The 24633-nt window shown below is 34.2% G+C and overlaps 1 protein-coding gene across 3 annotated transcripts in view; it reads right to left on the reverse strand.

The window, feature by feature from the left end:
- Positions 1-24633, reverse strand: part of RNGTT (RNA guanylyltransferase and 5'-phosphatase) — a 358579-nt gene that overhangs the window by 238771 nt on the left and 95175 nt on the right. For all 3 annotated transcript variants that reach the window (XM_054491099.2, XM_063666408.1, XM_063666409.1), the window contains exons 9-10: positions 6307-6442; positions 2402-2473 (exon numbers count right to left, since the gene is read on the reverse strand). In XM_054491099.2, the coding sequence (XP_054347074.1) occupies positions 2402-2473; positions 6307-6442 (208 nt within the window). The remainder of the gene's footprint in view (positions 1-2401; positions 2474-6306; positions 6443-24633) is intronic.

Raw genomic sequence — 24633 nt, forward strand, 5'->3', positions numbered from 1 at the left:
GGTGAAAAAAAAAAGATGATTGATGAAATTCTTTCTGGACAAGCTAATAAACTAAGGGACTGAAAAGATTTTAAATATTATTTCAAAAAAATTCTTTTTCTAACAGTGGCCCTGATTTGGTGATACAAAATAAATAATGTTGTTAATCATCCATAAAGGCTCCATAGTAAATTAAAGAATTAAATATACGATACTTTCAATTATAAATGCATCCCAGTATCAGAAATGTAAAAATATATGTGGCTTAAAATCATGAAATACGGTAATAGGCACACAGTAAATATGTATTGAATAAACAATTATTGACCTCAAGACAAAAAGCATAACAATCATTTTTAGAATAAAATATAGATTAATTTCTTAAACAAAACAAAAAGTACAATATTTGGGAAGGTCTGATGAGATTGACTTCATTAAAATTTAAAGCTTCTGTGCATTAATAAACACTGATTTGGAAAACATATTGCCACACATATAACCAGAAAAGGACTAGAATCTAGGAAAGATAATTGACTCCTACATATTAAGAAGAAAAAAAAAAGACAGAAAACCAAATAGAACAAACTTGCAATTAAGTTACAAAAGAAAAATACAAACAAATAAAAATAAACCTCAGAAATATGTCCAACTTCATTGGTAATCAGGGAAAAAAATAGACAACCAAATAGAAAAAACAGAAGATTGTATTATAAGATTATACAAACTTGCAATTAAATCATACGAATTCCAAACAAGTAAAAAAAAAAATAAGAAGAAATATGTTAAACCTTGTTAGTAATCAAGGAAAAGCAAATTAAAACAGGATGATACCATTTCACACACATCAAATTGGCAATAATATAAATATCTGATAAAACCAACTTTGGCAAACTGAAACAACTATTTCTGAGAGAAATTTAGCAATGCAGATAATATAGCTGAAGCTGCTGATTTAATCACAATCTCCATGATACACTAATGACAGAATAGAGTTTTTAAAAACACTTCCCAGGTAATTACGTTCCAAGAATGAGAACAACTGTCCTAGCGAAATTTTCATGTGCGCACAAGAAAAAAAACATAAAATTGTTCAATACAGTAGTAATATAAAAGCAAAAAATGGAAACCTTAATGTTCATCAGAAGGAAAAAGGATAAATTCTGTATATTTATACAATTTAATACTCAATGGTAATTAAAGTGAATGAACTAAATCTAGACGTATTAGTACAAATAAATCTCAACATTATCTTGTTGAGCAAAGGTCAGCAAAGGTATAGTACAATAACATTTATATAACACCAGAAACCTTGCAAAAGAATATCATATATATTTTATGGATACACACATAGGTAGTAAAAGTATCTGAACATTCATGGGAACAATAAACACACCAAATTCAGGGTAGAGGCTGATTTTGGGCAAGAGATTTGAGATTAGGAGAGAGGTGTAACTAAGAAACTTCTATTGGATTCGTAATGAATCATGTCTTATTAAAAAGAAAGTGAACCAAAAGTATGAAGTTTTAACAAATCTAGGTGGTCAGTACATGAGTATTCCTTATATTATTTTTTAGACTCTTCTATATGGTGAAATTTTTCATATTTTTAAAAAGTATTAGAAAACTGCTAAGAGAGAGTACTCAGCTAAGAAGTGAGAGTAAGCCCAGACTGAACATGTATTAAAGCAGAGCTCAGTGTCAAGAAGGAGACAGAACTTCCCTACTCACAAAGAAACAAAGCCACCCCGCCACCCCTTATGTCTAGTTATAGGCCAATGAATGTTATTCCAAGATCTGAGATAAGATTAAGCCAGTTCTGGAAAGCATTACTTCTGAGGAATACAGTCAAACAGAACAAAATAAAACTTGATGTTTTCTGGCCCTGAGGCTCTTAAATTTGAAGCTCTTTGTTTTAAATACAGAAATTCAATCAAAAAATTAGATGTGTGTATTAAAAATGTCCAGGAAAAAAAATGCCTTTTAATAACCTGGATTAATGCAACCCTGAATTAATACTGCAATTTATTACCCATTCAACAGTTCATAATCAGTTTCTCTTTTGTTTTGTTGCTGTTTTGGTGACAGAAATAAACTCATGAGATTTAAAAGAAAAAAGTCAAGTACAGGATAATTAAAATCAGAAATGTTCATTTTACGAAATGCTGTCTTATTTTATCAGAGTTAAGCCATTATTCTTTACTCACTTGCAAGTTAAAGAAACCCAAAACAAAGAAATGTGCGAAAATTAACAATAAGAGAAAGAAAAGGAGACATAAAAGGATTAACGAAAAGATACCCAGTGAGTAACCTAAGTCACAAATTTTCTTTCCTACTATCTCTAAGGCAGCACCAAAGACTATTTGTCAAAAATACATTCATTATTTCAGTAATAACTTGTATTTTATAAATTATAGGTACTTACATTGAATTTAATTATGTCATATATCAAATATCTAGGAACAGCCTGTCCATTTACTCTGTCAATAATCATCTCCTTGAAAGAGAAAAGAAGGTAAGTTTCTTCATACTTTAATAACAATTTTTTTAATTTAACTGAAATATGGCATACACACAGTAAGCACATAAACCATAAATATACAACTTGATGAAATTTCAAAATGAACACACTTGTACCCAGATCATATCAATAAACTGTTAGCCCCCATCCCCATCATGCATTTATTCTATACTGAAATAGAATCACCGACAATATCTCATCATATTTTTCATATTTGAATTTCCATGCTACATTTTGCTTTATGCTTGAATTACTAAGCGACAATTAAGGGTAGGGAGACCACAAATTTTAAACTCTAAAAGTCAGGATGTTTTTTAAAAATATTTTTGTTTAATCATTAATGCTTTAAATTTTGTTATACACCAATTACTTTAATCATAAAATCTATGACAATAAATGGCACCCTCATTATAGATTTAATTCCCATGTGAGCCATGTGGCCTTTCTTGGTTTCATATCACTTTACTAGGCTTTGATCAAAGGGAACAGGGCAAGAGAGTATGAACAGATCACTGCAAATCTACCATAGCCATTAAAAAGTCAAAAAAAATCTGCAGTCTGACAGAACAAGATAAGGACACTAAAGGATGACTACAGGTATAAAATGCAGTATTACATAAAATTTTAATTATTAATACGCTTTTGACCTAAAATTATTTTTCTTTCCTCATATTCTTACTAGGAAACCAGATAGGTTTTCTTGCTATCTAATTTTATAACAGAAATTCCATGTACAACCATCTAAAATTACAAAAAAAAAAACACTAATTTAGGAAAAACATATTTTGTTGTTGTAAGAAAGCATTACCTAAGCCTAAGTACAAGGAGTGTAGTTATTTCTACTTGAAGAAAAAGAGAAAGTTTGGTAATAAGGTATATGACCATTAGCTGCATCCTGAAAGATGCAGAGTATATTTTCCAGCAGGATAGTGGATAGGCCAAATGGTATAACAAAGGCATGAAAAAAGATGGCTTGGGGTAAATTGTCCAGAGCTGAGTATTTGTGATTAGCAATCACAATCAAAGATGAGACTGAAGACACAGGCATGCTTCAGATATAAAGAATATTATATTGAATAGCTTGGCTTTTGTGCTATGAGCAACAGGGAACCACTGAAGGGTTTTCAAAACCTGTGGGCCTTCAAGGCTCATCTCTGTAACTCATTCCTTGAAATCTTTCATATAAGGCTCCCTTGGTTCTAATCATCACAGTCCATATAGGTGATGAAATGTTCTGGAATTGGATAGTGGTCTTGATTTTATGACCTTGTGGAAAAGACTAAAAACCACTGGATTGAACATCTTAAAATAGTGAATTTCATAGTATGTAAATTGTATCTTAATTTTTTTTAAAAAAAGAACTAAATTAAAAAAAAAAAGAAATCCTAAAAGCAGTTCTTCAGATTGAAGAGGAATAACAGAACCCCAGATACACAATATATATTAAATGTCAGCTATATACATATTGGTTATACATGTTATATAATTATTAGCACAACAAAGTTACTAAAAGGATAATTCCTTTTAACATCAAAATATAAAATGTCATCTCTTCTTGATTGTTAATTTTCTCTACTTTAAGTTTACAGACTTTCTAAAGTTTCAACAATAAGCATGCAGTGTTTTATAAAAAAATTAATAGTTGAAAAAGACATGGAATTTTTCCAAAATTCTTGCTATTAACTTTATTGATTAACTGCTATATTCTTATCTTAGTCTCAATATTAAATTGATTAAATTTCACTGATGTGTTTCAAGTGAATTAATGCAGTATTTCTAAATTCCTATTTTCCACATTTTATAGGTCAAAGAACATAGTTAAGCAAAGCAAAACAAAAGCTTCAATGCTCACATCTGACAGTCAGACAATTAGGTGGTTTGAATTATTCTTGGATTTGGAATTTTACAAAAACAATTTGCACATGAAAATGTAGAAGAAACAGGAAACTACAGAGGACTGTTTTAATTAACTAACCAAAAAAAACAGATATGGCAACTATAATTCTAGCCCAAGTAAATTGACATCATGAATCATATTGCTATTTTTAAAACTTCACAAGAATCTATTATGCTGCTCTCAGTTATCCAAGTTTGAGGTGAAATAAATAGTATTGCTAAGTTAAATCTGCAGATGGTTAAATATCTAATTTTTAAGCATTATTTCCTACCTAGAATGCCCTCAGCCCACGTCCATCAAAAATCTTTCTATAGAAATCTTTCTGTTTCTAATGCCAACTCCTACACAGAACATATTTAGTTCCTGACTAACTAGATGTGATTTATTTCTCCTCTAAACTACCTCAGGACTTAAATACCTCTCTTTGGGTTATTGTTTTATTCAAAGGTCTCTTCCATCATTACCATTCATTCTCCACCCTGCTCAATTAAGTAAAATGTTTCAAGGGTGAGGCCTTCTCCTCAACCCTCTTAGCAATACCCGTACTCTTGGTATAGCAACTCATAATAGGCACTCAACAAACATTAGTTCAATTATAAACTATACTAAACTTTGACAAATGCTATTACTTAAGTCTTTTCCTTTCTTATATTTTATTAATTATAATGCTAAAAAAAGTACCTTAAATAAAGATAAAACTAAAATGTTCCTGCTCTTCCCATGAACCAACTACCAGAGCTGCCACAAATGACTATGACTTTTATGTACTACACAACTCCAAGGGTGCCAGTCACATTAACTATGATAGTTAAATCTATATACATATAGATACATATACATGTACATATGTATATATATCATTTTTATTAGAAAGTGGTATTTTGTTACACATGCTGTCATAGGAATGAAAATTTACTAGATACAGGAAAAAATACAAAAATCAAAATGTTCAACAAAAGGGAACTGGTTAAATAAATTACAGAACTGTTTCTCAAACTTGCCTAATTACAATCACTTCGTCACTTGTACGGACATGTAGGTCCCTGGGAGATTCCAATTCATATGGTCTAGGATATGCTATTGGAAAGGGTCATATTTTAAACAAGCAATTTTTTAACCCTACAATTTTCACCATCAACATAGTTTGGAAACCCCAATTTATGGTCTCTGTATACACAATGGTAAACCATTCAGATATTTATGTGAAAAAGATGTCCAAAACACATTGCTAAGTGTGGGAAAAAAGACAAGTTACTAACCACATGTAACATTTGTTTCTCTTCATGCAAAATTATATAACTATCCATATGTATATATATTTGACCAGAGCACTCATTTAACACCCTTTACATATCTTTAACAACTTTCTCCACTAAAGAAAATATCTCAAAGTATTACTTATGCTCAAAGATTCAGTTGGCAGATCCCTCTTTAAAAGGACCTTAATTCAATGTAAGTACACATAAGAAATAAATGAAATTTAACATCCTAATAAAAGTTAGATTTGGCCGGGCACAGTGGCTCATGCCTGTAATCCCAGCACTTTGGGAGGCCAAGGCGGGTGGATCACAAGGTCAGGAGTTCGAGACCAGCCTGACCAACATGTGAAACCCCTTCTCTACTAAAAATACAAAAATTAGCCAGGCGTGGTGGTGCATGCCTGTAATCCCAGCTACTGGGGAGGCTAAGGCAGGAGAATCACTTGAACCCAGGAGGCAAAGGTTGCAGTGAGCCGAGCTCATGCCATTGGACTCCAGCCTGGGCGACAGAGACAGACTCTGTTTCAAAAAAAAAAAAAAAAAAAAAGTTAGATTTCATTTGAAATTTCTTAACCAATAGAAATACACATTTACTTACAAGGAAAAGAAAAATGGCAATGTTTAATTTTATAGTATACATAAATATGACTTACGCCATCCAAGAGAGTATTTGATAAATGCATACGAAGATCTTTACGAAATGGAAATTCCAGATTTGAAACATGAAATACTGAATTGTCTCTATCAATCATAAAAACTTCATTTGTGCCATCAATCAACATCATGTACCTGTAAATGAAATATTAAAAAGCTAATATTTACAGTATAATATCAAGAACAGGGTCATGAGAAATAACATACTGGTTTTCCACAGACCTTAAACATCTGTAGACTAATGTTCACTAGAGTCTCTCTATCATGTAGATTAAAGTATCACAAATAATAATATTTTTTCTTTTTTTTTTTTGGAGACAGAGTCTTCCTCTGTTGCCCAGGCTGGATGGAGTACAGTGGCACAACCTTGGCTCAGTGCAACCTCCGCCTCCCAGGTTCAAGCAATTCTTGTGCCTCAGCCTCCAGAGTAGCTGGAATTACAGCTGTGTGCCACCATGCCCAGCTAATTTGTTTGGTTTTTTTTTTTTTTCTTTTTTTTAGTAGAGATGGGGTTTCACTATGTTGGTCGCAAACTCCTGGCCTCAAGTGATCTGCCCACCTCAGCCTCCCAAAGTGCTGGGATTACAGCGATGAGCCACCATGCCTAGTCCACAAATAATAATTTTTTTAACTTTTTTCATTTCCTATAGAAAACACAGAGTATAGGGAAATCTAAGTTTTTTATGGAGATAATGTGATGTTCAGGAGTAACCTTATGAATCCATCCTAACAGAGAATGGTTCTCTAATTTTTATGAGATCTTAAACACTGAAGCCTTTCAAAGTTTACAAAACACACATATACACATATATAAATGTATTTTATTAGCTCAATAACTATATGGATTAGGTATTCTCTCCACTTCAAAATAGAAAAAAGCAGTGAAAAACATTAAGTGATTTGCCATTTGCCAGACTTTAAATTATCCAGTGCTCTTTCTACCATACCTGTTAGCAAAACAGCTAATCCCTCTCTTTGAATCAATATCATGATATAGCCAGATACCACAATATCAGGTATAACTTTTCTTCTCATTTATGACTATAAAATTAAAATATTTTTAAACACAGCCATAAGATTTTCAATCAGCTCTTATCTTCTCAAACTCAATCAATACATGGGGGAATTCATACACTTAACAACCTGTCATTCTTCAAATGGTCAGGTTATCATCACTGATTTCCCATCAGCAAATCAAGAATGGAGTTCTATTTCACACCACATATAAAGTCCAGATGGATTGAAGTTGAGGACATTACAGTCTGGGAAGCTATGCTACCAAATGGATAATAAGAAGACTTGGGGTGAAAATGAAGATCATATCCAGGAACCAAAGTCTTCAAAGAATGAGAAAAAATTTACAGCAAAAAAGATTAGAAAGTTAAAAGGCATAAGCCTCAAAGAAACAGAATCATTTTGTTAGGCTGTTTTTGTTTGGTGTTTGCTGTTAAATGAAAGACTGGAAGAAGAGTGGTCTGGAGGAACCAATGAAAATGAAAGAGAACACTGACCAGACTGTCCAACCTCCTACCCGCAAAGTACCTGAGTATGACCAAAAAAAGGCAGCAACAACTGAAAGATGCAGCTGAATCAAGTTAAGATTAGGGGACAGAAGAAATATTACATGAAGAGATGCAAGCTAACAGAGTATATGGAAGCTAATATAATAGTGGATAACTGGCTAACCACAAACCAGTGTTCTGAAGAGCAAAGTACACATGTTTAGGATAGGTGAGGAGAAATAGGAGAGCTGATGAAGGGAAAACAAGTGTACAAACAAAATGCAAAAGAGCAGCATGCAAGACCAAAGGGGCTTATGTTTTTGGATTAGATTGTGAAGTATGTTGTTCTTTGCTGTTTCCAAAATAATCAGTTCCAAAAAAAAAAAAGTGAAAAAAGAAAAAGGAAAAAAGGCAACATAATAGAAAAAAAAAATTTTTAAGTTTTAATAATAATGATAATTAGTTCCAGCAGGTGTCTGGGGAGCAAATGGAGAGCTCAGGCCCTTGCTATAATAGCTGCAGCCCTAGTAGATGGGGAGTGTGGGGACTCAGGTTTCACTAGGAAAAATAAATTCAGCCTCAGTCTGGACTGACTGTGTATATGAAAGACTCCTAGACCAAAGGCCAGGCCAGCCAGCACACAGACAACAGGAATACTTAGTTCGCAAGGCCCTCTGGCACATGCTTTTCAAAAGCAGCAATTCCTGGTGGATAGAGAGAATCTAAGCTACTTGGAAGAAGTAAGCTTTGCCTTGGATTATGTTTCAAAAGGAATTTAAATCAACAAAAGGGAAGATCAAATAAAAAGCAATGATGACATCGTCTGCAAAAATGGCATGGAAGACACACAACCCATCATGTTGTTAAGGACTTAGGCTGGCATTTTGCAAAGTTGATATTCACCAAAAGGGTATTTCAAGGCAAATAAGTTAGGAAACCACTGTATCTTTCTCTTAGAAAGTCAAGATATATATTAGGATATTTAAAGTTATGATAAAATATATAAATAAATCTGTTCATCTTATTTAGTCCACTGTTTCCTAAACTTAATCCTGATATCTGTTAAAATTTGACAGAATTGGTGTTCTATACTTACAATTTGAGAAAAGCTGACTTAAGCTAATAAATGTTAGAATTCAGAAAAAAGAAATGGTTTACTCTTATGATCATGTAATAATGATAACTGAAATTATATTTCCCCTTTCACTGACTGCCCAGAAGTTGAGAATTTTAAATTTAATGTTTACATAGAATAGGTATTATCCCAGGGTGAAGATATATTTATTTCACACACACACACACACACACACACACACACACACACATCTTAGTATCAGACCTTTTCTTTTAAATCAAGTAGAGTATCAATCAAAAGAAAATATTTTCTATGTACACATGTGTATAAACAGATTTAAAAGACTAGGGAAGAAAAAGCTTTAGAGGACGGGATTTACAAAAAGGATAGCTTATGAGAAACACAGCTTGCTCCTGCAGAAACACCAGAGAAATTATTTAGCACTTGGTATTTAGGGATTCTTCCGCACACATAAATTTTCAGGCTTTGGAACACAAGTTCCTGAGCTATGATTTTTAGTTCGAACTCCAGTCATTCCAAATCATATGTTGTTTTGTTATGTGATACTAACAAAAAGTAATGAGCTATTTCATGTAAGGAATGTGGAAATATTTCCACATCACTACAAAGTCCCTGAAAGCAGCCAGATTATTTAAAAAGAGGCAACTACCTCACAAACTGTCAGATACTGCCTTAGTATATAACTATGGTGAAATATAATTTCTTATTAATTAGGAAATTATCTCAACTGCAAAGTTAATATTCATAATTACCAATAGGTATTTGTATTATATTCATTCCCATTAAAAGGCAAAATTTAATTCAGTATGCGTTTCCCAGATAGAAAATGCTAAAGTATATATACCAAAGGTATATGGATTACAGAAAAGCCAGATGTATAGACTACTTTACTGTAAATGCAGGTTTTCTACCAAAACTGGAAATAATCTTTCAGAGCAGTTGCTGAGATGTGAGATATATAATTAAGTAAAACAACCAAATATACATTAATAAAATTAGGAAGTACATAATTAAAGAGAAGGAAAACTGACGGAAAACAATGGTAACTAATACCACCTTAGAGTCCTAATTCACATTCCTCCCAGTAGTCTGAGAGTAAAATGGTCCTTAAACTCCTTGTAATTTAAAGTTATCACCAATTTAGACCCAACTCTGATCATCAATTTAGGAATTTATCTTATACTCTATGAAGGCAGAAATCCTATCTATTTTGTTCCTTCTCACAGCTTAAGTATCTTGCACAGTCTATCTGAATACACACTAAAGGAAGGCACTCAATATTTGTTAAGCAAAGCTGTATGTACAACCAAGTTCATCATAATATTTTATAACAGTGAAAGGGTAAAAACTCAAATGTCCATCATTCAGCAAATAGGTAAAATAAATATTGCATATTCATGTAAAAGCATACTAGTCAAGCATTTTTTAAACAATGATAAAAATATTCATTAATATGGAAAGAGATTTACAATATATTTAGTGGGGAAAAAAGCAAGTTTAAAACCAGAATACATTAAATAATTACAGAGGAAAGGAGGACAAAACTGTATATATAGCGTAAATATAGAGTAAAGCCTATACCAAAATAGTAAGAGCTGCCCCATCTCTATGTAATAGAATTATCAATGATATTTGCTTTCCTCATTATGCTTTTCTGTATTTTCAAAATTTTTAAAAATAAACGCAAATTGCTTTTAGACACAGGGGGCAAAATTAAAGCTTTACAAGGGGGAAAAAAGCCACCAAGCCAGAAATGCAGTCTATAATCAGACCCAGAGAAACATTTTCCCTTTGCAAAGTGGCAATGAATTAAGACAGGATTCTAGCCCTTGTTCTTTGTACCACAGTGGCTTCAAAACAACAGATATTCCTCTTCTTCTATCATACAGCCTACATACTAGAGCATTTTGATGGGCAATAAAAACAGAAAAGCTGATCATTTACATTGATTTATTTCACCACCATCTCTATCTCTATTCATTTTTCCTAGCCCCTATCAAACTTATTATGGCTTTTCTCTTAAATTTTTTAATCAATTATTTTTTAAAATATAAGTTAAAGGGCCGACCTGGAGCCAGTCTAGATGCTAGGCAGTACTAGATGCCAGGGTTATAACAGCAAATGGCACAGACTCTCTTCTCAACTTCATATCATTTACACTCTTAACAAGAAAACAAGATATTAAATAATTCCAACCATAATACGTATTAGAACAGTGAAGTAGAAGCTATTACAGGAGCCTACAAAGGTAGAGCCTGTCAGAGTTTGGAGATCATGGAAAGCATTCCAGAAGAATTCATGCATAGCTGATAATAACAACAGGTTACACTTACTGAGCAACTACTATGTTCTGAAGAAAAGAGCACTTTTATTAACTCATTTATTAACTCATTTAATCCTTACAACAACCTTACCAGGTCAGTAAAATTATTATCCCCATTTTCCAGATGAGGAAACTGAGACATTGCCCAATGTCATAACGCTGACACAACAGCAATGCTGATATTAAAACTTAGACAATAGTTTGTTTGTACACCCTCTACAGTATACTACCCCTCACATTCAATATGTAGGAATCAACCCAGCATAGGTTGTAATGTGAGAGAAAAAGAGAAATGAGGGATGGGAGGGTTGGAGTACACAGAGTAGTAGGTGCAATGTCCTTCAGACAAGATAGAATGCAGCAATGTTCTGGTAACTAAAAAAGGTTCAGAATACTCAAGTGTAAAGAGAAAGCAGGAAAATGGTATGGCATGAGACTAAAGAAGTAACAGAGAAATAGGAATTATGAAAACTTTTTTTTTTTTTCTGAGACAGGATCTCACTCTGTCACCCAGGCTGGAGTGAAGTGGTGTGAACATAGCTCACTGCAGCCTCAAACTCCTGGGCTCAAGCAATCCTCCCACCTCAGCCTCCAAAAGTGCTGGGATTACCGGCATGAGTCACCGTACTCAGTCTGAAAATTTGTTTAATCCCCCCACCCCCAGCCACCAGTTATTTTAACTTTTTTTTTAACTTTATCTTAGAAAACAAAAAACTACTTGTATGAGACAAACAGAAACCATAATGCAGAATTCAAACCCAGGAGATATAATACAGCACATTGGTTACAAAGACACTGGAAAGCTGAGAACATAGAACAGGAAAGCTGAAATAACTCAGAGATTAATAGTTGCAGGAAGCACTATGACCCACAGGACTAGGGGAACAAAATGAAAGAGGTCTGTTATTGAAAAGCTAGGAGCTTGGAAGAAAAGCATTATAGGGCTATGCCTGGAAGAAGGTGAAAGAGGTCCATGTGGCAGGATGCTCTAACCTCTAAGGAGGTGGCCACAAATGGCCCTGTAGCTTAAGTTTGAATCCCTATGAACAGGTGTCCAATAGAGGATGGTCAAACCACTAAGTGAACAAAGTCCAGCAGGTTAGGAAGTGATACAAGTGGCACTCTATCTACCCAGGATGCCCTGCCCAGAAGCTGGTACCTCTGAGAGGGAACAGCGAGACTGGTGCAGAGAGTGACAAAAGAAGTTGGAGAATGGAGTAATAGTTGTCCTTTGCTATTGGACGTGTCCTTACAGAAACTGGGAATAAGAGTAGTCCCTTCTCTCACCTTCCAAATTCCCGCCTGTGCTCCCAGTGGTAAAACTCAACAGGAAGCAAGCTGGCAAGGGAGTCTGGGAAATGTAGGTTGCAAAGTCCCAGCCCCTAACACAGAATAAAAGGGTGGACTCGAACTGAGAGATGCGAGGTAAATAAATGCAGACCACTAAAATGTTTTAAGCAAACTAATGACACAATCTCACCTGCATCTTTAAAAGTTCATTACCACATAACGTATACCCCAACAGAATAGGGGCCAATCTGTAGATAAGAGAAATTATAAGGCCTCTGTAATAGACTATGTGAGAAATCACAGTGACTAGGACAGTAGTAACAATAATTTTAGAGATAAACAGATAAACTCAAGATTATTCAAGTTGTAGACTGACAGTAATTCAATATGCTATTTACTGGATATGTGACTGAGAAAATGAGAGAAGTTCCAAGTTCTGGCTTCAGGAACTGGGTATATTTACTGAGCCATGGGGTATTTAAGAAGGAAGCAGTAATTGTCCCATTTTGTTTGGAAGAAATGATGGACACCATGAGTTTAGATGGAAACCAAAGGCCCAGATTTTCCCTACCCCTAGCAGGCTGGAAATAGGCTCAGGATCTAGACCAGACTATCCATGTTCCTTTCCCATAACTTTTAACTTGAGTGACAAAGAGGCACAAGAATAGTTGCAGAATTATTTATAGCAACAGCAAAGACATTGTCAGCAAGTGCTAATGGTGGCTTCCTAATCAAAGTGTTCCTGTGCCCTGACCTTGGCTCTGGTCCTTGCTGCTGGCTTCCCTTGATTCCTATCCATTTTCCAAAAGTGGTTCTCCTTATTTATTCCTTTGCATAAATTAGCCAAAGTTGATTTCTATTGCTTACAGTCAAGAAGGCTAAGCATAGTGATACGCGTCTGTAATTCTAGCACTCTGGGAGGCCAAAGCAGAGAATCACTTGAGGCCAGGAGTTCAAGACTAGCCTGGCCAAGATAGCGAGACCACATCTCTATTTTTTTTTTAACTTAAAAAAAAAAAAAAAAAAAAACATGTTAATGGGCTTTTTGTTGTTGTTGTTTTTGCCTCAATATATACAGCTAAATGTAAGGAGGTTTAATGTGCCTATGATGAAATCGCACTGTAATGTCCCTAACATATCCTTAATAACAAGGGTTACATAATACTAGCCCTTTACCTGGTAACTTCATGCCAAGAGACATACCCTCTATTTACCATCCTTCAACATAGACAAGTGTATAATGCTAATTCTAGAGTTTACTTTCTCTGTATATCTTTTCTCTCATAAGAATGCACTACCAAACCTCTGCTATTTCTATACAAGCTACATTTCTTCTCATTTTTATTCCCAATAGAATTGGCACACAAGTTCCTGAAAGCTAATTCTCAATGTTGTATTAGTATACAGAAATAAATTCAAGTATACTAAAATTTCTTATAAAGAAAATTCAGACCACTTTCCCAAATAGAATATATAAACCTTCCTCACATAGGAGCAGTTGGTCAGACCATGCCCCCTACTCACCAACACCTGTCATGTGTTCAAAAAACAATACAAGAACAGCTGACTTGCCAAACTCCAACTTTCTTCCTTCCCCATGGGGCTCATGCACACTTTGCCTGTTTCTCTCATTACCTCACTGCTCAGTAAATTCTGCCTCTGATAACCTCTTTTGCGAGATATACCCATGTCTTCTTTAGCCCATTTTTTCCTGTTTCTTTCAACTCTTTTTTTTAAAATAAGAAATCTTAAGTATATTTTACCACAACTTTTTAAAAAGAAAAAACATATTTCTCCTTCTCACCTCCTTTAACTTAGTTCCATTCATGAACCAACGAAAACTCTGATCAAAGCTAGTGACACTTCTGTATAAAGCAAAATTTAAAGTAATAAGTTGTTTAATCCATCTAGACAATAAAGAATCAGTGTCAAAACCCCTTTCACAATCTCCTTATATAATAGTCTCTATCTCCTTATCTTATAAAATCCAGTTTTCCCCAAAGTTTTTAAATTATTCAAAATAGTTTTCATAAACTTCTTATGTTACAATGGCAGTTTGCTTAATTACCAGTGTTGAAACAGTACATTTTGGCATTTTTCATAGTATATATACATAATAAGTAATTTAGCTACCTTAGGAATAAGCTTTAGAGGCTAGTTTAGGCACCTAATTATGATTTATACTATAATTCCATAGAAATACAATCTAAACTTAATGAATTTCAGAAAAAGACCAGATAATTTAAACATCATTTGTTTGCATCTGTGATATTGTGAAATATATATATTTGTTCTTCAACTGTTTCCTGGCATACAAATCCTAAAATCCTCAGAAACACCAAAATGATGGTTTCTTGTATATTAATGAGTTGACTGATGGTTGGCAGCTCCTAGGTAGCTTCAGGATGGGGACTAGGAAAGAACATGGCAAGATTAGGGTGTTGGGACTTTCAACACCACCCCACATCTTCTAGGAAGGAGAAAGGGCTGAAGATTAAGTTGATCACCGATGGTCAATGGTTTACTCCCTCACGCCTACATAATGAAGCCTCCATAAAAGACCAAGGACAGGGTTTGGGGAGCTTCCAGACAGCAGAACACGTGGAGGTTACTGGAGGGTGGCACATCCAGGGAGGACGTGAAAGTTCTGCACTCTTTTCCCCATGCTTCATCCTATGCATCTCTTCATCTGTATTCCTTGTAATATCCTTTATAATAAACCAGTAAATATAAGTTTCCCTGAATTCTGTGAGTTGCTTTAGCAAATTAATTGAATCCAAAGAGGGGGTTGTGAGAACCCCAAATTGAAGCTAGCTGGTCAGAAGTTCTGGAGGCCAAGACTTGCAACTGTGTCTGAAGGGGGGGCAGTCTTGAGGACTTTACCTTATGTCATCTTCCCGGAAATTCAACGGACTCATATTAAGATCCTCAGTTTCACATTAACAAATTTAAAAGAACACACACATACAGTAACACTGTCTAACCATTTTTTGACTTTTTACTGCCGCTAACAGTCAGTGAAATGACAACATAGCTCTAACATAATCTCTTTACCAAAAACTATTAAAATTTTCATTCAGCAATATAAGAGATTCTAACCCTACAGGTATTTTTGATTTGACTTATTGATTCTGTAAGTACAGCAGACCTCTTCAAAGGATGAGCTCTTCTTTCACACTCGTACCACATCAACTTAAAGTCATGAAGCAGATGTGACTGATTATGGCTTTATGGTCTTAAATTCACTTTAAGCCCACAGCTCCCTTCTATTATGTGATCACTTACATGAACACAACAGTAATTAAGCAGACAGCATGTATTATTTAATTTTAAATTGCAAAGCCTATTCACTTCTTCACCAATTTAATTGTCAAATTAATCTAACTAGTCTTTGATCTTAGAATGTTAATTGTATATTAAATGGCAGGCCAGCAGCATGCCACTGAAGATTTGGACAATTTGCCAACATTTAAATGTCTTCTACATAAGCATAGCCATCTTTATTTTATATGTGGCTTCTACCACAGATTTTTTACTATGTCCTGTTTTTCTAAACAGTTTAATCTTAATAAACAGTACTGGGTAAATTATGTCTATAGAAAAGTCAACAGTCAAAAGACTGTAACTTTCATTTTAATTTTAGTTAATTCATCACAAGTAAATTTTGAAGACATAGAGATACCTACCATAAAGAATCACAAAATCTCAAGCCTTATCAAAGTACTGTGTGTGCTTATTTGTATTAACAGATTATTAATCGTCTTCGAAATCTGTTTCAAGAAAGTCCCTTCAACCACCAAGATTTAGAGTCTTGTGCAAATCTGTCAATTTAAAAAGCAACACTATGACAGAGTTTGGCAGGGCATGGGGCCCAGTGTCAGTTTCTAGATTCCTCTCTCTTATTCCACAAAATTAATGACATATTAAATACTAAGTGTAAGGAAGGAGCAAATTTTTTCCAAACTACTCAACAATTTTAAAAAATTAATTTGCAAACTGTCAATGGTATGACTGCTATAATTATGGGCTCTGATGAAAAATCCAAGTTCCAAAGCCTGTAATTCCAGACTCAATAGTGCTTGCTATCTAGATCCCTAAAAATCAAGCAGGCAGACTGGAACCAAAAATCTCATCCAATATTATGAAGGTCCAACTCCTAACTATATGCTTTAACTTCACAGTTGCAACTTGCTTATTCTCTTCTCATTTTGCCATCCTCCACTGCTGGAATTTGTATATGTCTGTTTCTAAGCCCATGTAGCTATACTACTACACGAGCCTGTCTCAAAATACATATCTTCAAATTCCTATTCAAAACTCCCATGAAATCTCCCATACTCCAATTAACAGGTCCTAGTCAAAGCACTCTATCACTCCAACTTGTCCAGGAATTATATAGCTACTACATATAATAAATGATCACATCATGGTGAAAGAGAAGCATACAGGGAGCAAGTAGGAGTGTTAAAATCCAGCTTAAGGAGTTTCAACTTCATTTTGTAATTGGGCTGAAGTATAGTTGAAATGCAACAAACACTAATAAATAAAATGAACTGTTCATTTGCCAAATTAGCATTAAAAGTATTTGTACTACATACCATTAATTACATGTTAACATATAGCAAAGAGGGGTGAAGATATCTGTAGGCAAAAGAGAAGGTACCAGCATAGAAAATTATATGGCACTCTACTATAGTGGTTAAGAACCATTCATCCCATACCAGCTCTTACTAATTGTGCAACTTTGCACAAGTTACTTGACTAAGTGTCTGTTTCCTCACCAGAAGTCCTCACCTCCTAAGGGTTTTAAGAATTAAATGAGTTAGTGCATTCATGTCCACAGCAGCCTTATTCACAATAGCTAAACCACTGAAGCAATCCAAGTATCCATGGAGGGATGAATAAGCAAAACGCAGCATATACATAAAATGGAAAGATATTCAGCCTTTAAAAGGAAGGAAATTGTGATATATGCTACAGCATATGAAACTTGAGGGCATTATGCTAAGTGAAATTAGCCAGTCACAACTAGACAAACACTGTATCATTCCCTATGAAGTACCTAGAGTAATCAAAATCAGAGACAGAATGGAGAACAGTGGTTGCCAGGGGGCATAGGGAGAATAGGAAGTTACTGTTTAATGAGTATAGAATTTCAGTTATACAAAATCAAAGAGTTCTGAAGACAGATGTTGGTGACAGTTGCACACAATATGAATGTACTTAATACCACTGAACTGCATATTTTTAAATGGTTAAAATGTAAATTTTATGTTATGTGTAATTTACCACAATTTTAAAAATTAAAGAAAAGAATTAAATGAGTTAATATATAAAGGATACCAGAACAGTGATTAATACACAGTAATATAGTATCAGCTATTGTTATTATGTCCAAGGCACAGAGTACTTAATTAAGTACTTAATTAAAGCTAGATATCATTAGTACTACGACTACAACTACTACCACTATAGTGAACTACAGCTGCTACTACTATTACTTTACACAATCCAAAGAAGAGTTAGAGTTAGGGTTAATGATAAAACAAAACCCTGAATAAAACAGAAAGGATTAGTTTAAGAACCCTATAAACAGGAAAGAGGAAGCCATCCCTTTTGAACACAGAAGAGAAAGAGATAAGTGAACACAGAAATTTTGAAACATAGAGAAATGAATCACAGGTAACTCTTGGTAAAGGTTACCCACAGACCACACACCCAAACATATAAACATATTTACACAAAGGCAGTCAACAGTTATAGTAAAATAGTTCCTTAATTCATTTTTCTATGAATAGGTATAACCAAAGTAAATTTTGTAAAATCAGACGCTGCACTGAATGAGCAATAACTCAAAACAGAGAATTCATATTTTAAAAACTTGAATCAGGTAGGTCTCAATCTGTCTAAGAGATTGTTTTCTAAACATTAGAATGATAAAAACAAACCCAGAGCCTGAAATATTCCAATATACGGAAAGAATTTCTTAAGATTTACTAACAATAATGGTACATACACAATAAACCCGAAAGCTATAATACACAATGGAAAATGATCATTGACCATGTTCTGGTCCCACAATCTATCTCATTAAAATATAGATTAGTAAAATGATAACTTAAATAAAATTATAATTAAATCTACTTGGGTTCATGTTTCCTTTATCTACCAAAAAGAAATATAATAACTGTCATAACAATAAAAATTGACTGATAAAGTCTCCACCCTCTACAAATTTATAAAATCAACTAACAGTTTGGGGAAGTGCAACGAGCAAATTATCAAAGCATATCTTTCACTTTTTGAAAAGAATTGTCAAGTTAGGACTAAATTCATTTGCTAAGGGCAACATGCATCTCATTAACTGCCACTTCTGTGGGATAGAATATGCTTCCTCCTCCATTTCACCAATCTTCAAAGAATTAGAGAATTATGGAATTATCAAGGGTTGAAAGGGTTCTTATGTAGTCCCATATCCCCCAAGTAGCATGCACTTACACACGTTTATACCCCACCTCCAGTGCTGCAACAATCCTAAAAGTTCTTAAGGCACAAGAAAAACCAGACTAGATTCACAGACAAGAGCAAAAAGTATTCATACAGGCACTACCAAAGACACAAAAAACTAGTTACATTACCTCCTCCAGTTTGTAAATGTCTGAAAACAAAGTGTACATTAACAGTCACTTTAAATAAAAACATGATTTACCCTACCATAGCAAGAAGCTTCTACCTCAAAAACTAGATTTGAATATAACATATTTTACTATCTCCTAAGGTCACTTAAACCTGTTTCCTGATCATCTAAAGTCCAAAAAGTAAGGACTCTAATAACTGGATACAGACACATTCAAATAAATCAATGTATCCATTTATTTATTTTTCTTCAAATCTTCAAAAGCAGTAAGGTTGGAAGAGAAAATCTTAAGACACATCTTAAAGATTCAAATTGAATAAAGTTGGCTTAACAAATGAGCTGCCATCTAATTAGGGGAAGAGGAAGATTTCTCTTGGTTTTTAAGTATTTCCTTATGCTGAAAAATATGACTTTATCGGATTAAAAATTAAAAGTCCACCCTTACTAACTAGGTATGGGACCTTGTAAAAACCACTTGGTCTCTCTAGCTTTGATATTCTCATCTATAACCTGAGAAAATGGAGTCAATTCTTGCTACTCACAATGTGGTCCCTGGATCAATAGCATTAGCATCTCCTGGAAACTTGTCAAAAATGCAGAATCTTGGGCCCCAGCCTAGACTTTCTGAATCAGAATTAGCATTTTAACAAGATTTCCAGGTGATTCACATACACATAGAATTAACCTCAAGCCACCCTTAACACTCAAATTGCAAAAGAAAATAGAAAAGCCAGGGCCAGGCATGGTGGCTCACGCCTGTAATCCCAGCACTTTGGGAGGCCAAGGCAGGCAGATTACCTGAGGTCAGGAGTTTGAGACCAGCCTGGCCAACACGGTGAATCCCCATCTCTACTAAAAATACAAAAATTCGCTAGGCGTGGTGGCACACACCTGTAGTCTCAGCTACTCAGGAGGCCGAGGCACAAGAATCGCTTGAACCTGGGGGGCAGAGGTTGCAGTGAGCCGAGATCATGGCACTGCACTCCAACCTGGGCAACAGAGAAAGACTCCATCTCAAAAAAGAAAAAGAGAGAGAGAGAATGCAAATGGAAAGCCTGACAGCAGATGTCCAAAAAAAGCAAAAGAATTTTAAAAATTATTTTAATCTGAAAAAAAAAAAGTTTTCACTGAAGAATCTGTCCAAAAGTTATATTCAACAGATTTTCTCTTCTTAGCTATAGAAATGTGCTTGTTTTGATCCTAACTAGGATTAAAAAGAGCAAAGAGTACTAGAAGAAGAAGAAAAGAAAAACTAAGTATGATCACAAGTTAGTTCTAATCAGTCTTCTAATTTTCACATTTTATATTATGCAACCTTCGAAATTCACTATTGACTAGACTCACTGAATGAATGCTAAATGTAAGCTACTTTGAGTAAAATTTTCACTAAGTCCCAAAAAAGGTTCACCTAACAGTCTTTTAATTATAACTGAAAATAGGAAATAAAGTGTTGGGAAGGATGACTGGGAGAGAATTACTATAGGGTTTTCCTGTGCCTCCAGCTGGGAAAGCCCCTTAGGCTTAGCTTTCTGTGCCATCACAACCTTTTTCTTCCTCCAGTCACATAACTGGGTGAAGTGCTTCCTCTTCCACTGCCACAGCAACTATTCCTCAGAGTGTTCATTTCCCTGCCTTCTGTATCACTATGGAAAATAGTCTCTTACCACACTCTTTACCTGATTTCCAAAAAAAAAAACAGCTCTTTTAAGGCCTCAAAGCCTATGGGGCTAACCAACTGACTCAGCAAATCAGGTGGTCCTAAACTTCAAGAAGACTGAGATAAAGGATCTCCCATTTTAATAGCCTCCTAAGAACAATTCAAGGAGTGGGAGTTGACATTATAGTCAAAGTTTAAATCAGAAGCTTATGGCTTAGCAATCATTAAAACTCTGACATGCTTCAAAACATAAACAAAGGGTTTATGCAGCCACCAGTGTAACAATTTTCTCATAAGCACCTAACTGCCTCAACTGTAAGAGCTTACAAAGATTGTGGATTTATATCAATTATTAATCAGGTCGGTCCAGCTCAGGCTGTTTCTACCTCATGACTTTCTTCACGTTGCTCCCCTCACCCCTGTTACTCATCCTTCACTCATCATCCTCCTAAGAACTCCTACATTCTTAGAGTCTATGTCATGTCATTTATATGCAATTATACTTCATATTGTTCATTAGATTTTGACCTATTTTAGGGCATGAACCACATCTTCAATTTTCTTTTCTTAAATACACACAAACTCTTTTTCCTTTTAAAACTTTACTGCCATTGAAATTGACCACATATCAAAATATTGTATTTGGCAGCTCTGTGTAGTCAAAACAGCAGCCATTTAAAATTTGTCAGAAATTAGGAATTTCCTTTAAAGCAAGCACCATCTTTTTCATACTCTCATGTTATTTCTATAGAACAATGAACATTTTCAGAAAAAAATTTTACTGAAAGGGATTTTAATAATCTACAAGAAACCTGAAATAAATTTACTTTTAACACAGGCATTATACTTTACCATAAATATTTTACTATAAAGATCACCCATTATTTTAAATTTAGAAATGTGCTAATAACACAACTAAGGTATTTTTAAGAAAGAGAATTAAAAACACATGTAGAAGATGTACAACATGATGATGCTTGATTTTATTTAATATTGCTTCATGCACAAAGGAAAAATCTAAGTAACAAAACCGTATCTAAGCGCACCAAATGTTTTAAGAGAGCTGTAATTTCTCCATTTACTGGTATCAAACATAAAATTAGATCAAGTTAGGAAAAATTTTAAAGCTCACTGTCATGCAAAAAGCACAGATTGAGATCTGAAACCTCAAGTCATAAGAAGCTTCCTCACAGGAGTTATAGCAGTTTATAAAGGAGAAAGTATTTTGACCTTTTTCGTGACTGGCCATTAGACACTAACATTATTCTAATGCAAGTGGAGCTGTTTATATTTGTCTATAGCTGATTGGTTTAATTTCACTGAATCACGCTGGCAAACATGTAAACCTCATGCTTTGTGGTTCTTTTATAAGTACAGATAGTGTTTCAGGGGAATCAGAATGACTTGAGTTTGGGTTACAGGGTTATAGGCAGTTGGCCTTGGGATATATCTAAACTGTGACCTCCATTTTTATTTTCCTTTTAACACTAGTAAGTAATTCTTAATGAATCGAACTATTAGAAATTAACTGGTTGCTACTAGTCTTTGTTCAAGTTCACATAAAAGTACCAGGAGAAATCCTAGAAGCACCAATTTCAACAGCTAATACTACTGAGACTATAAAAATAAATATATTATGGACTCATAACATTAAGCCAACTACCAAGGCCACATCACAGAGCAGTCTCAAAGTGCAGCTGCTTAAAGGTTGTAATTTATGCAGCAATTTGATTTGTTCTAGTTATATATTATATCCTGTAACCCTAGCCAGTAGTTTACATTCTATCAGGCTAACATAAGATGTAAAAGACCTAAATGCCATTCTAGATAATTCATAGGGAGACAAAATTTAGTTTTCTGCCCATGCAAAAGTATTTTAAAAATTAAATTTTCTAAATTCCAAAATGTTACTAAAATAAAATGAGTCCAGGGAAGCTCACCTGCCAGCAAAAACAGCAGCAACATTAAATCTGGGCTGAAAGCCAGAGAGACACTACACTAAGATGGGCCACCTATATAATCTTCAAATCAGACTTCACAATTTAAAAGCACTGTCAGAATTGCTCATTTTCTGATTTCTTTACCTAGTTCACATGTTACTGCCTTTTGAGAACCAAATTACCATCAAACATGCAAAAACCAAATATAGTTCCTCCAGAAAATAAAAATCCTATATATGATTTTAAAACATATGGTTATAGAATTTTTTTCCCCAAAATATATCATTAGGGCACATATATAAAAATTACTGTTCCTCATATACCACATACAAGTCAAATAACTTTTCTATCCTATGAACATAAATTTCACTGCCTATAAATAAAAGAGCTACATTCCAACATGTTTTTCTATTAGACTCCTTTGCTCCCAACACAAACAATTAAGAGAAAAAAAAAAATCCAAATGGGATAAAAGAGAACCTTCATATCATTTTTCCCTTCTGAGATTTCAACTTAAGAATGTCTCAGTTTCCTGATACAGAAAAAAACACTTCTAGGGACTTTAATATGGCTACATTGTTTTTACCAAAAAAGGTCCAAAATGGCACTTTAAGGTCATTTGCAAATATAATAATTCAGATGCAATGCACAAAAGAACATACCAACACTGTCAAAATGGCTATGCTTTCAGTAATGTTGTATATATGATCCCACTAATCCTTACTAAATTCTTAATAATCCCCAGCTAATATTCTGGGTTGTATTATAAAATAGATGTCCAATGCACTGGATACCATTAGAATTCTACTGCTTCACAAAAGCAGTCTGAATTAAACCTGGTCCTCTGCTGCCATCTAGCGAAGTCATAAGATCCCAAAACGAAATCAAAAGTGACAATTGTTCAGTGATGAATCTATTCAATAAATCATTAAAATACATTAATTATTTCAGAACATGCTGTTTGTAGTTTTTACTACAAAAACTGCTACAATAATTAATATACTGGAGGATTTTGCTGTAAAGAAAATGTATGCGTATTTCCATAAATGTATTCTAGATTATATAGACCATTGCAATAAACTACTATAATAAGCTATCAGATGAATAATTACTCATTTAAAAAAGTTATTTAGAATAATATTATCATGGTATTCTTATGAAAGCAAAACTTTCAAAACAAGCTAAATTTACAACCACACAGAAATTTTCAAAGTATGATGCACTTATACAATGGAATATTCCATACAATAGAATGATTCTTCCCAAGACACTATTGAAATAATAGCAAAGTTGTTTTTTTTTTTTAAGTATAAAGCTATATGGTCCTGAAAAATATGTCCTGAAAGTCCACAAAATTGACACTCTTAACCTCAAGAGATGGAGCTTAATTCCCCTCCTTTAAGTTTGGGCTAGACTTATATGTTACAACAAATAGAATATGGCAGAAGTGGATTGTATGTCACCTCTGGGGCTAGATTAGATTAGATTATAAACAGACTACTACTTTTATCTTGGGTGTTCTCTTGGATCATTTGCTATAAGTAAAGCTGGCTGCCATATGGTGAGGACACTCAGGCAGCTGTGAGAACCCACTCGGAACCTCAGAGCTGGTATGAAGATTATTTTAACCAGAAGACATTTGAGAGTCAACAAATGCAGAAAGGTGGCTGCTCAGAGCTTTCCTTATCCAACTAAAAGCAGAAACTTCTGGGAATGAAGCTACCATAAATCCTTTCTTCTAGGTGGCTTCACTCCCAGAAAGAAGACTGAGAGGAAAACTATCATAAATCCCCTCTCCAGGAGTTTATGGCCACGAAGAAGATGGAAAAGACCATTCCCCCCATAAAAACAAACATTTCTTACCTCCTATTTGTTCCTCTA

The sequence above is a fragment of the Pongo pygmaeus genome, chromosome 5 (genome assembly GCF_028885625.2).
Source record: "Pongo pygmaeus isolate AG05252 chromosome 5, NHGRI_mPonPyg2-v2.0_pri, whole genome shotgun sequence".
In the NCBI taxonomy this organism is placed as follows: Eukaryota; Metazoa; Chordata; class Mammalia; order Primates; family Hominidae; genus Pongo; species Pongo pygmaeus.